The 14749-nt window shown below is 42.1% G+C and overlaps 1 protein-coding gene across 7 annotated transcripts in view; it reads left to right on the forward strand.

Annotated features, from left to right (window-relative positions):
- The window catches only part of LOC122888250 (mitochondrial fission factor), a 38270-nt gene that overhangs the window by 3965 nt on the left and 19556 nt on the right, over positions 1 to 14749 (forward strand). For all 7 annotated transcript variants that reach the window (XM_044222456.1, XM_044222457.1, XM_044222454.1 and 4 more), the window contains exons 3-4: positions 2799 to 2923; positions 8195 to 8289. In XM_044222456.1, coding sequence (XP_044078391.1) covers positions 2799 to 2923; positions 8195 to 8289 — 220 coding nt within the window. The remainder of the gene's footprint in view (positions 1 to 2798; positions 2924 to 8194; positions 8290 to 14749) is intronic.

Genomic DNA, 14749 nt, shown 5'->3' on the forward strand with positions numbered 1-14749 from the left:
CTTTACAGAGCTTTATACTGAGTTTCAGCTTATTGTTTACAGTGCATCTGGAAAGTATTCAGTGCTTCACTTTTTCCACATTTTGTTATGTTACAGCCTTATTCCAAAATTAAAATCATTATTTTCCTCTAAATTCTACAAACAATACCCCATAATGACAACGTGAAAGAATTTAGTTTGAAATCTTTGCAAATTTATTACAAATAAATGGGGGGAAAAAATCACATGTACAGAAGTATTCGCAGCCTTTGCTCAATACTTTGTTGAAGCACCTTTGGCACCAATTACAGCCTCAAATCTTTGAGTATGATGCGACAAGCTTGGCACACCTATTTTTGTGCAGTTTCTCCCATTCTTCTTTGCAGGACTTCTCAAGCTCCATCAGGTTGGATGGGGAGCGTCGGTGCACAGCCATTTTCAGATCTCTCCAGAGATGTTCAGTCAGGTTCAGGTCTGGGCTCTGGCTGGGCCACTCGAGGACATTCACAGAGTTGTCCCATAGCCACGCCTTTGTTATCTTGGCTGTGAGCTTAGGGTCGTTGTCCTGTTGGAAGATGAACCTTCGCCCCAGTCTGAGGTCCAGAGCGCTCTGGAGCAGGTTTTCATCAAGGATGTCTCTGTACATTGCTGCATTCATCTTTCCCTCAATCCTGACTGGTCTCCCAGTTCCTGCCGCTGAAAAACATCCCTACAGCATGATGCTACTACCACCATGCTTCACTGTAGGGATGGTATTGTCCAGATGATGAGCAGTGCCTGGTTTCCTCCAGACATGACGCTTGCCATTCAGGCCAAAGAGTTCAATCTTTGTTTCATCAGACCAGAGAATTTTGTTTCTCATGTTCTGAGAGTTCTTTAGGTGCCTTTTGGCAAACTCCAGGCAGGATGTCATGTGCCTTTTACTGAGGAGTGGCTTCCGTGCTGCAGAGATGGTTGTTCTTCTGGAAGGTTATGCTCTCTCCACAGGAAACACTGGAGCTCTGTCAGAGTGACCATCGGGTTCTTGATCACATCCCTGACTAAGGCCTTTCTCCCCCCGATCGCTCAGTTTGACCGGGCGGCCAGCTCTAGGAAGAGTCCTGGTGGTTCCAAACTTCTTCCATTTATGGATGATGGAGGCCGCTGTGTTATAGTTTGAGGTTTTGTCATTTCCTGTTTTATTTTGTAGTGTGTTCCTCTCCTTGTGTGTCTTGTGGTTTTACTTCCTGTCTTTGTTTGCTTTCCCTCTAGTTTTGATTGTTGGCCGCTCCCTGATTGTTTGCACCTGTGTCTTGTTGTCTCACCTCCCTTAGGGTATTTAGTCCAGGTCTTTTCCACTGTTCATTGTTGTTCCTGTATTGTGTGTGTCGCCGTTTGGTGCACTTTTCATTGTACCTTGTTCCCGTGCCCAGTTCCCCGGCATTCTTACCATCTGTTTGGGTTCTTTGTCTCCCTTGGACCGTGTCTGGATTCTGGACTTTGAACTTTGCCTGCTCCCTATTGGATTTGTTTAGCCTCATTGGACTCACTTCCTTGGTTCTACCACTGCCAGTCGGTAATCCATTTTCCCTGTACCTGAACCTGTATCTGCCCATTTGCCTGTTACCTGTTGCCTGTCTGCCTACCGGTCTGTCCGCCTGTACCTATCTGTAAGCCACTTCACCCCAATAAACACTGTAGCCATCTGGCTACTTCATCCTCATACTGCTTCCTAGTCGTCTGCATTTGGGTCCACATTCTGCACCCCATACGACACACTGTGCTCATTGGGACCTTCAATGCTGCAGAAATTTTTCTGTACCCTTCCCCAGATCTGTGCCTCGATACAATCCTGTCTCGGAGGTCTACAAACAATTCCTTGGACTTCATGGCTTGGTTTGTGCTCTGACATGCACTGTTAACTGTGGGACCTTTATATAGACAGGTGTGTGCCTTTCCAAATCATGTCCAATCAACTGAATTTATCATAGGTCGACTCCAATCAAGTTGTAGAAACATCTCAAGTATGATCAGTGGAAACAGGATGCACCTGAGCTCAATTTTGAGTGTCATGGCAAAGGCTGTGAATACTTATGTACATCTGATTTTTTAATTATTTTTTTTTTATTTAATTTTTAATACATTTGCAAAAATTTCAAACAAACTTCTTTCACGTTGTCATTATGGGGTATTGTTTGTAGAATTTTGAGGAAAATATTGAATTTATTCCATTTTGGAATAAGGCTGTAACATAACAAAATGTGGAAAAAGGGAAGCGCTGTGAATACTTTCCGGATGCACTGTATCTGTCCAGCCCACAACTTTATTGTTCTGGTTCACTCTCACCGCTCTCATACAATGTTTTCGGCAGCAGCAGGCAGCTGTTTTCAGTGAAAAAGCTGTAAAAACCCACTGTTTACTACCTGCTTAGCAGCAAATAGCAGACAGACAATTATAGACCAGCTGGCGAACATAATGGAGCATTTAGCAAGCCAGTTTTTCCCAGGAGAGAAGAAGTTGTTCACCATATCAACTTAAAAGATGATGTTTTGTTTGTAAATAGTTATAGGGTCTTTTCTTCCACCATGAAAATGCAGTTTCTGGTAAAGGTTTGAGGTTTTTGTTAAGTATATAGATTATGTTCATTTGTTGTCAAATAAAATTTGACTTGATTTCCTAATTCTGTTGTTGAAACCTGGTTTCCTTATGTTGGTTGTCCAAAATGGTATTAAAATCAGATCCATGTAGCTGAGACCTGAAACTTGGCGATACATAGTCTGTGCTTCAAACTCTCATCATGTCTTCTTTCTTAAACTTTAGTTTTAATGTGTCACCCACAGAAGCCCCTGATATGAGCCCCAGACCTCCGTTCACCTCGTCCAAACTGACTATCTGCGGCCCTCTTGGTCTGGAACCGTGCTGGGAGAGTCCATCTGGAGAGGTCTTCTACAGAGAAGCGCAGCAGGTAGCTAGGCATGAGGGTTGAGAGTTCTTCTGTAATGATTCCAGGCAATGTAGTTTCCACGAGTGAGGAAAATGTGGCTCTTTATTTCAACTAAATTAACTGCTGTAGTGAAAATGCTTTTATCCAAAGTACTTTACAATTTCTCTCTCATTCACCCATTCACACACACACAGCAAGCTGCTATGCAATGTGCTGGCCTGACCATCGGGACAAATGTGGGATTCAGTGTCTTGCTCAAGGACTCTTTAACATGTGGTCAGGAGGAGCAGGGGAACAAACCACCAACCCTGTGATTAGTGGACGATCTGCTCTCCTGAGCCACAGCTGCCCTGAGATATAACTCATGAACAGACAAAAAAAAACCTATTAAAAATAGAAGCAACAGATCCATTGGCTTCAATTAAATTTCCCTATGTTTGAGCTGAGGATCTCCTAAAAATTTGGGTCCCTCTTGTGAGAAACTTTTTGTAAATGCACAGTTTTAACATAAAATGCCCTTTTTTTTCGGGAAAAGATGCTAGATATATTCGAGACATGTTACTGTAAGGTTATGGTTAGGAACTTGTTTGGGAATAACATCTGCAATATTGCTGAAGAAAGCAGGATTTGCATACAGCCTCGACAGTGTCTACCCAAGATGCTCAACTCAATGCAAAAAAAGTTGAGCAGTTGATTCACTTTGTTTCAGTTGAGTGTAAGGAGCATCACAGCCTCCATTTTCATGGCAATAAACTGGTGGTGGTAATGGAATCTCCAGTTTGCGCTGGAACACACCGCTGTGCCAAGTGTGTCAATCCTCATGTAGGTGTGGTATGAATCTCCTCTATCAGTCTGCTCTGACACAAGCACACACACACTAAAAAAGTAGGGGGTAGGAGAGAAATCTGATGAATTATCTGCTGCATATATTTGCAAATTTACAGTAACCAGGTTAGTACAGGGCATTTAAATCGTTCTCCTGTTTCCTGTGTGAACTAGGGCTCCAGATCTTTTTGTTTGTTTTATCTTCCAGTAGCCTATTCAATTCAATTTATTTTATTTATATAGCACCAATTCATAACAAAAGTTATCTTATTGTACTTTTTCTATAGAGCAAAGCAGAGACCCAAAAAAACCCACCATGAGCAAGCACTTGGTGACAGTTGCAAGAAAAAACTTCCTTTAAGAGGCAGAAACCTTGGACAGAACCAGACTCAATGGTTAGGTTTTGAGAGAGGTTATGAGAGAGAGAGAGAGAGAGAGAGAGAGAGAGAGAGAGAGAGAGAGAGATTTTGAAGGATGGGGGGGGTGGTTGGGGAGAGGGAAGCACAATTCAAATACCACCTAGAATTTTTTCAAATAATGTAATGGTAATGTAATATTAATATTAATAAATTAATAATAATAGGAGTGACAGCTATAGGAATAATAATGTCAGTATTAGTAACAAAGCCAATAACAACAGCTGTAGTAGCAGTTGTTAAGCCTGCTCTTAAATGTGGAGATGGTGTCTGCCTCCCGAACCCAAACTGGGATCTGATTCCACAGGAGAGGAGCTTGATAACTGAATGCTCTGGCTCCTATTCTACTTTTGGACACTTGAGGAAGCACGAGTAACCCTGCATCCTGGGAGCGCAGTTTTCTAGTTGGGTAATAAGGTATTATGAGCTCTTTAAGATACGATGGTGCCTGACCATTAAGAGCTTTGTAGGTGAGGAGTAGGGTTTTAAATTCTATTCTGGATTTTACTGGAAGCCAGTGCAGAGAAGCTAATACTGGAGAGATAGGATCTTTTTTCCTAGTTCTCGTCAGTACATGTGCCACAGAATTCTGGATCAACTGGAGAGTCTTAAGGGACTTATTCGGGCAGCCTGATAATAAGGAATTGCAGTAGTCCAGCCTAGAAGTAACAAATGCATGCACTAGTTTTTCGGCATCATTTTGAGACAGGATGTGTATGATTTTTGCAACATTGCGTAGGTGAAAGAAGGCTGTCTTTGAAATTTGTTTTATGTTTGAGTTAAAGGATAAATCCTGATGAAAGATAACTCCGAGGTTCCCTATGGTGGTGCTGGAGGCCAGGGCAATGCCATCTAGAGCAACTCTATCTTTAGATAATGTGTCTCTGAGGTGTTTGGGGCACGGATGACTCACCGTTAACATGTACAAACTGAGATCACTCAGGATTTTACAGGTTCCTGTAATGCCACCCTATTGTTGATAGTTTCCCACACAAATACTGCTTTAATTTCATCGCCTGCTGAATAATAACACACATCCCTTGCCTGCCTAGGCATAACCAATAACACTTTACATTAAGGCTTGTTATTAAGGCTTGTTATTTTGATGCACACAGAATTTGAATTGATAAAATAAGCCACAGAAGAAATAAGATACTACAATGTCATAGTGGACATATTTCCTTATCTAGATTCCTCAGATTTCTGTCAGCAGCTGAAGGTTAATGAATTGGTTTGATGAAGTTCTATTAAACTCTGATGAGGTTCATGATATCAGTAGGTGAAATGGCTGGTAGAAAGACAACCCACGTAGGTCATTTTTTAAAATTATTATTATTATTATTATTTTTAATATTTAATCCACCTTTTCGGTCTTGTTACCACCGCTGGTCTTTCTGCCAGCCTAATCCACCGTCCCACATTGCTGTGAAACTAGATGCCTTAGTCTTGTTTTGTGTTTTTTCAATTCAATTTTAAATTTTTATTTATATAGCGCCAGTTCATAACAGAACTTATCTCACTGCACTTTTCATATTGAGCAGGTCTAGACCATACTCGTTATAATATTTTTATATTACCAATTATAAAGTGCATAGGATTCATACTAAAAGTGTATGTGCGCACAAAAGCCGAAAATAGCAGGCGCGCAGGAAACTTTCCCTTTAGAAATCACAGTCCACCTGGGAATGTGCACACGTGGATCAGCCTCATATCCCGACCTCTACACACCCACATTCAACCATAAATGTTCAATGCAAAGCACCAGATGAATACTGATACATATAAATGAGCCTGCTTACGGTGAATCATGGCTACAATAACTGAGAGGAAGACGGGAAAAAAATCATTTTTCTGACACAGAAATCGAGGTGAGGTGGAGGTTAGAAAGCACATATTGTTTGATGGCCACAGCAGCGGGGTCACAAACAAAAGAAAATGCAGCAAAATGTAATAGATTTATATTATTTTCAAAAGGGGCTTTGGGTTGAAAGGTAAACATTATATATTGTTGATCATATACCTATACTGCTCTATCCTACATTTATGCACACACTTTATATCCTGCACTTCTGGTTAGACCTAAATTGCATTTTGTTGCCTTGTACTTGTACATGTGTAATGACAATAAAGTTGAATCTAATCCAATCTAATCATATCAAACCTGTCAAATAACTCCTACTGGTAACAGGTAGGGTTGCCAGAAACCCCAGAGTGGTTAGTAGCCTACTTGTATTTGTACTGGGATGGTGCGGTTCCTTCGGGTTGGTCTGTCTAATGGTGGACCCAATATAGCACATACAGTGGTGTGCAAAAGTGTTCGCCCCCTTCCTGATTTCTTATTTTTTTGCATGTTGTTTAAATGTTTCAGATCATCAAACAAATTTAAATATTAGTCAAAGATAACACAAGTAAACACAAAATGCAGTTTTTAAATCAAGTCTGTTATTATTAAGGGAAAACAAAGTCCAAACCTACATGGCCCTGTGTGAAAAAGTGATTGCCCCCTAAACCTAATAACTGGTTGGGCCACCCTTAGCAGCAACATCTGCAATCATGCGTTTGCGATAACTTGCAATGAGTGCTTTTACAGCGCTGTGGAGGAATTTTGGCCCACTCATCTTTGCAGAATTGTTGTAATTCAGCCACATTGGAGGGTTTTCGAGCATGAACTGCTTTTTTTAAGGTCATGCCACAGCATCTCAATAGGATTCAGGTTAGGACTTTGACTAGGCCACTCAAAAGTCTTCATTTTGTTCTTCTTCAGCCATTCTTGCTGGTGTGTTTTGGATCATTGTCCTGCTGCAGAACCCAAGTTCGCTTCAGCTTGAGGTCACGAATAGATGGCCGGACATTCTCCTTCAGGAGTTTTTGGTAGACAGCAGAATTCATGGTTCCATGATGTTCTTTTTCTGAAATGCGGTGTTACTTTTACGCCAGATGTAATGGGACACACACCTTCCAAAAAGTTAAACTTTTGTCTTGTCAGTCCACAGAGTATTTTCCCAAAAGTCTTGGGGATCATCAAGATGTTTTCTGGCAAACATGAGATGAGCCTTCTTTTTGCTCAGCAGTGGAACTCTGCCATGCAGGCCATTTTTGCCCAGTCTCTTTCTTATGGTGGAGTCATGAACACTGACCTTAACTGAAGCAAGTGAGGCCTGCAGTTCTTTGGATGTTGTTGTGGGGTCTCTGAATGGCTGAAGAACAAAATGAAGACTTTGGAGAGGCCTAGTGGAGATAAGTTGAGCAACTGTTTGCAAATGTTACTGTTATAATGTTTATTATTATTGCATAATAGCCGAACCTTATATGGATTCAGATGTGAATTTGATACAGCATTCCAGTGAGGCTGACAGAAGAAGAAGAAGAAGAACATAATGAAGACTTTGGAGTGGCCTAGTCAAAGTCCTGACCTGAATCCTATTGAGATGCTGTGGCATGACCTTAAAAAGGCAGTTCATGCTCGAAAACCCTCCAATGTGGCTGAATTACAACAATTCTGCAAAGATGAGTGGGCCAAAATTCCTATACAGCGCTGTAAAAGCACTCATTGCAAGTTATCGCAAACGCATGATTGCAGATGTTGCTGCTAAGGGTGGCCCAACCAGTTATTAGGTTTAGGGGGCAATCACTTTTTCACACAGGGCCATGTAGGTTTGGATTTTGTTTTCCCTTAATAATAACAACCTTCATTTAAAAACTGCATTTTGTGTTTACTTGTGTTATCTCTGACTAATATTTAAATTTGTTTGATGATCTGAAACATTTAAGTGTGACAAATATGCTAAAAAACAAGAAATCAGGAAGGGGGCAAACACTTTTGCACACCACTGTAATTCCAAGAGCACAGTTTTAGGGAATCTAAATTGGCCTATTAGCCAGTCATCATCATGGACCAGGAAATCTTTGTGATGGTGAGACAGCGCTGATTTAAATATTGAGCGGCCTTTGATTTTAAGATTTGAGTTGACCCCAGGTGCTTCAAAACCCTACACTCTGTCACAGCTAAAAAGAAATTTCCCTACCTGATATGTCTCTTCCTGTATGACAGAGTCCCATACGGAGAACCTACAGTGACCAAAGCTTGCCGCCTACCACACCAACCCAGCTGAAAAAGGCACCGGCACTGCCCAGACATCCATACCCGTAAGTACTGTAAGATTACTCGTGCAGTTTGTATCAGTAGCAGATCATGGTACTCATGGCATTCATAGACTGCATAGAAGTTAGTCTATGAATGTGTGAGTTTAATTCAATGAGGCTGCTGGAGTGATTTAGACCTATTGGGTTTTGATCATTACTCTTTATATCATGTGTGAATCTCAGCTTTATTATAGTTTAAATGGGACAAAGATGAGAGAGGGAGAGGGATATTCTGAGATGGGAAAGTGTAATGAGCCGGAGCTGAGCCCAAATTGTTGCCAAAATATGACATTTACAGGGGTTTTCCTGGCTCAGAATAGGCCTTTGGGGGGTGACAATGCATGACAGTAAGCATGACTGGTCCGTGTACAGTAAAGGCAATGAGTCTGTGTTACCTTATTTGACAGAAATCTATGCATTTTCCTGTTATTTCTGACCGTTTGATAACCACAAATGTACCGCTGTACCGAATGTTTTTTTTACATTCAAAGCTTCTATTGAGGTTTTCAAATGAAGCTTCAATTGTCTGTCGTCATGTTTTATGACGTTATCACCCTAAAAGATTTTTATTAAATGAGTCTTTAAAGGCAGAATGAGTAGGATTTGCAGTGGTGGAATGTAAGTACATTTACTCAAGTAATAGTGATAATAATAATATTAATAGCTTTATTTGTATAGCACTTTTCAATACAGGTATCAAAGTGCTTTACAACAATCAATATAAACCACACAAGCAAAAAAAAGATAAAATAAAAATAGGCATCTCACAATAAAGATTTGTTTTATAAAAATGTATCTTTGGAAGTGAGATCAAATGGGACTGACTCCTGGTCTCCTCTGGTTTTCAGCCTAGACCTTGGAATGGCTAACAACACCCTACCAGAGGATCTCAGTCTGCATCCTGGCTCTTAAAAAATCAGAAATGTAGGGAGGGGCCAGCCCATGCCTGGCCTTAAAAGAATTTTAAAATCAATCCTGAAATAAAGAAGGCGGCCAGCGCAAGGGTGCTAAAGCATGGGTGATACGGTCACATTTTTTGGATTGAGTTAAGCTGAGCTGCAGCATTTTGGACTAACTGTAGGCAGTGGGTTGATTTCTGAGACAGGTATATAGAGAGATAAAAGCATGGATGAGTTGTCTCCATATCTGTGGGTGAAGTAAAAGACTTAACCTTGGCCATATTTCTCAAATGATAAAAACATGACTGAACAACTTTCTTTACATGGGGTTCGAAGCACAACTCCTGATCAAAAACTACCCCAAGATTTTTGGCTGAGGGCTTTGCATAAGTTGCTAGTTCACCTAGGTTTGTAAAAATGGTAAAAATGAAAGTTTTGAAACACGTCTGTAGTTATTCAGAGTGGAGGGATCGAAGTTGTTTTTTTTTTTTGTTTTTGTTTTTAAGGATTCCAGCAGAGCAGCTTTTAAACCAAGTGGGGACAGAGCTAGAGGTCAGGGAGCTATTTACAATTGATAAGATGAAAGGGGCAATAGTAAACATAGTCTCCTTCAGTAGTCTGTTAAGGACAACATCCAAGGGGCAAGCAGATGACTTCATGTGCTTAACCATATCATCATATCAAATGTTTTAATCAGTATTTTTGAGTTTGGGGCACTCTGAGAGATTAAAGTGGAAAAGTAAGTTGTTTGTGCGTCATTAACTGCAGCATTGTATTTCTTCATTAAAGGTCCAGTGTGTAGGATTTAGTGGCATCTAGCGGTGAAATTGCAGTTTGCAACCATTTAAATACCGCTCGGATCATCCTCCTGTTCCAAGCGTGTAGGAGAAACTACGGTGGCTGCGAAACTCGCGGAAAACACAAACGGTCCTATCTAGAGGCAGTGATTGGTTTGTCTGTTCTGGGCTACTGTAGAAACATGGCAGTGCAACAAAGTGACCTTTGTGGAAGGGGACCCGCTCCCTCTGTAGATAAAAATGGCTTATTTTCAGGCAATTATAGATAAATGAAAACATACTTATGAATATTATATTCCATTTCCGCCAATAGCTCCTCCTAAATGTTACTGGACCTTTCAGTCCTTCATGTACTTATAATATACGTGGAGTTTGCAGGCCTTCCATTTGTGCTGTGCTTTGCATACCTCTCTCTTCAGGGAGCGGGTGTGGTCGTTGAACCACGGGGGGACTTTTGAAATTGATTTGGTTCTGGTTCTGATTGGGGGCAACTGAGTCCAGAGTTGTCAGGAGGTTGTTAAAGGAGTTCACCAGAAGGTCACTGTCAGAGACGAAAGGCAGCTCAGAAGAGTGGGACGACAATGCATTTGAAAATTTACAAGCTGTTGTTGAGTTGATGATGCGAAGAATTAGGTAGAAGCAGAGAGAGCAGGTCTGAGAATTCGGAGATAAAAATGCCATTAGGTTTAGGAGGGTGATAAACTAAGAGAAATAAAATAGGAAGTTTGTTAACACAAAATATTAGGCATTTGAAGGAAGAAAATTCCCTACAGGATACAGGCTTATAGAAAAAAATTGTCTCTGTAGATAACAGCGACACCCCCACACGGCTCTGGGCGTAAACACCTGCAGCCTTTCCAAACACACGAGGGCCCACACCCACGAACAATTTAGTTGTACCTACACAATGATCACTATTATTTGATTGAAAACAAGCCAGGGTTTTTTTGGTGCTCTATATGACTGCTACAAGACATGTGAAACCCATCTATTCCATAATTGTAGCAAACAATGCAACGTCTGTTTTACAGCATGCAGTAATCACCCTGGCAAAAGTGTAAAATGTCCCAACTGTAAACACATTTGCAAATCTAAACACTGTTTTGAGCAACACAAGCTACAAGAAGCGAAACACCACAACACCGTGACAGACTGAAATACTGTGAGGCGTGTGAAAAAATCTACACAGCTGAAAAAAAGCCACAAGTGTGCCCCCATTGTGTGTTCACACTGTGGCGACAGGTGGAGAGCAAAGTGCCCCACAAATGTTTTATTCATCTCCTTGAAAAGGAAAATCCACAGAGTAAGTACATATTGTACGATTTCGAGACTCTGTATCATAATGGCAAACACAAGGCAAATTTTGTGTGTGCAATGGACTTTGATGGGAACAAGTTTTGTTTTAATACATTGAAATGTGTAGAAGCATTTGTGAAACATTACAGATGCCTACAGATTTGATAACTATATAATTCAATTCAATTTTATTTATATGGCACCAATTCATAACAGAAGTTATCTGGTTCTGTCCAAGGTTTCTGCCTCTTAAAGGAAGTTTTTCCTTGCCACTGTCGCCAAATGCTTGCTCATGGTGGGATTTGTTGGGTCTCTGTAATTAATATTATAAAGAGTTCAGTCTAGACCTGCAGAGACCCAACAAATCCCACATACTATTGGAATACTTGTTAAACAGAGGATAACACCGTCGGTGACCATGAGAGGCAGCCGGGTCATTGTGATGTATGATGCAACATACCAACAGCGATGGATAGATTAATTCAGTTTTTTACTCATGCGTCTCTGTAAAACAAACAAAGCCCTAGGTTTCCAAGATATGGAGAAAGGTTATTTTCCCCACAAATTCTACACTAGGGCAAATGAGAACTACATAGGCGCTTACCCTGATCCATATTACTATGCGTGACAGTCAGAAAAATATCTTTCTGGCGTGGTATGACACAGTCCGCGAAGAAATCTTGGATTTTCAAGTAGAGATTCGGCAGTACTGTATTAATGATGTGGCAGTGTTGCGCAAGGCATGTATAATTTATCGCAACACTTTTCTCAAGTGCACACAGCTTGATCCTTTTGCATTCACCTCTCTGGCATCTAGCTGCATGGGTGTATTCAAAACAGTTTTTGCCCAGAGACACTGTGGCTCTCAAGTATGAAGGCGCATACATTCAGCAGAACAAGACACTGCATAGAGACAAGAGGTCTCTATGCAGTGGCTGGAATATGTGGCTCGTACAGAAAACATTGAGATCAAACATGCCCTCAATCACGGAGAACAGTTGTTCGGGCCATATTTTGTAGACAGGTATAGCGCAGCCACAGGCACATGCTATGAATTTGCAGGTTGTTTTTTTCACGGGTGTGTGAAATGCCATGTTCAGGCTGATGTAAATCCTGTCACCAGTGTCTCCTACGGTCAGCTATATAGCACATTCAATGAAAAAATAGCCGCCTGAAAACATGCCATGGGCTCAGGGTGAAAAAATCAGATATTATGACTTCACAAGTTTGTATCCAACAGAAACGAAAAAACAGTACCAGGTTGGTCACCCTCAGATTATCCATAGAGATTTTGATTCTATTGATACTTATTTTGGGTTTGTGAAATGTACTGTGCTCCCCCCAAAAGGGTCGTTCCACCCCGTCTTGTCCTACAGGTGTCATGATAAACTCATGTTCCCGCTGTGTAGCAAGTGTGCCGGATATTTGAATCAGACAAGTGAATGTACACATACTGTAGCGACAGGGACAGGCAGTTGGCAGGTGTGTGGGTCTCATTTGAGCTTCAAATGGCGATTGAGAAGGGATATCAGATTGTGAGCATTGATGAGGTGTGGCATTTCCACAACAAGACAGATACATTGTTCAAGGAATATGTCAAAACATTTCTGAAATGCAAGCAAGAGGCATCTGGCTACCCTGGACATGTCAAAACACCTGAAGAGCAGACAAATACATTGATGACTATTTTGAAAAGGAAGGCATTAAACTAGATTCTAATAAAATCCGTGTCAACAAAGCTGTCAGGAGCTGTTATAAACTACTTCTAAACTCTTTGTGGGGGAGTTTTAACATGAGGGATAACATGCTGTCATGTGAGTTGATCACCGAGCCAGAGAGATTTACACAGCTGATGTTCAGCGATCATTATGATGTGAGACAGTTTTGCTTTATGAGGTGAGGTGGCTATGGAGTGGCGTCATGCTAACGGCAGGGGTTCCAGAGTGAGAGATGTAAATGTGTTCATCGAGGCGATGATCATAGCTTATGTGAGACTCAAGCTTTATGGCTTGCTGGATAAATTACAGGAACACGTATTGTATTGTGACAATGACAGCGTTCTTTTTACATCGCGGACTGGTGATCGGGTCCCTCCCTTAGGTCCGTACCTCGGTGATTTGACGGATGAAATAAACGATGGTGACGTGTGTCGCCTTCCTGAGGAAGATTACATTACAGAGTTTATATCAGAGGGTCCTAAGTGCTACGCTTATCACACACGACATAGTAAAACACAAGTCAAATGCAAAGGTGTGACATTAAACGCTAAAAATGCAGCCGTAGTCACTCATGCGTCGTTGGTAGGTCTGGTTCAAGCCTTTGTGGCTGATCAAAATACTGATGCTCACATGACAACTGTGTCTGAAACCATCAAAAGCGATAAAAACAAGTTTCATCTGAAAAACGAGACAGTTTTTAAGAGTCCAGTGGACTCTTAAAAACTTGTGGAAAGACCTTTTTTGTCAAGAGTGTTATTGAAAACACAGCGGTTATTTCACACAGGATTGATAATTTTGTTTACATTTATTTGTGTATTCATCCATCCATCCATCCATCCATCCATCTTCTTCCGCTTATCCGGGGCCGGGTCGCGGGGGCAGCAGTCTAAGCAGGGACTCCCAGACTTCCTTCGCCCCAGACACTTCCTCCAGCTCCTCCGGGGGGATCCCGAGGCGTTCCCAGGCCAGCCGAGAGACATAGTCCCTCCAGCGTGTCCTGGGTCTTCCCCGGGGCCGCCTCCCGGTGGGACATGCCCAGAACACCTCCCGAGGGGAGGCGTCCAGGAGGCATCCGGATCAGATGCCCTAGCCACCTCAGCTGGCTCCTCTCGACGTGGAGGAGCAGCGGCTCTACTCGAGCTCCCCGTGTGACTGAGCTCCTCACCCTATCTCTAAGGGCGCCCAGCCACTCGGCGGAGGAAGCCCATTTCGGCCGCTTGTATCCGCGATCTTGTCCTTTCGGTCACTACCCAAAGCTCATGACCATAGGTGAGGGCAGGAGCGTAGATTGACCGGTAAATCGAGAGCTTTGTCTTTCGACTCAGCTCCTTCTTTACCACAACGGTCCGATACAGCGCCCGCATCACTGCAGACGCTGCACCGATCCGCCTGTCAATCTCACGCTCCATCCGTCCCTCACTCGTGAACAAGACCCGAGATACTTAAACTCCTCCACTTGGGGCAAGGACTCCCCACCCACGCCGAAGAGAGCAAACCACCTTTTTCCGGTCAAGAACCATGGCCTCAGATTTGGAAGAGCTGATTCTCATCCCAGCTGCTTCACACTCGGCTGCAAACCGTCCCAGTGCATGCTGCAGGTCCTGGTTTGAAGAAGCCATCAGAACGACATCATCTGCAAACAGCAGAGATGAGATCCTGTGGTTCCCAAACCGGACACCCTCCCGCCCCTGACTGCGCCTAGAAATTCTGTCCATATAAATTATGAACAGAACCGGTGACAAAGGGCAGCCCT

Source organism: Siniperca chuatsi, linkage group LG14 (genome assembly GCF_020085105.1).
Source record: "Siniperca chuatsi isolate FFG_IHB_CAS linkage group LG14, ASM2008510v1, whole genome shotgun sequence".
Taxonomy (NCBI): Eukaryota; Metazoa; Chordata; class Actinopteri; order Centrarchiformes; family Sinipercidae; genus Siniperca; species Siniperca chuatsi.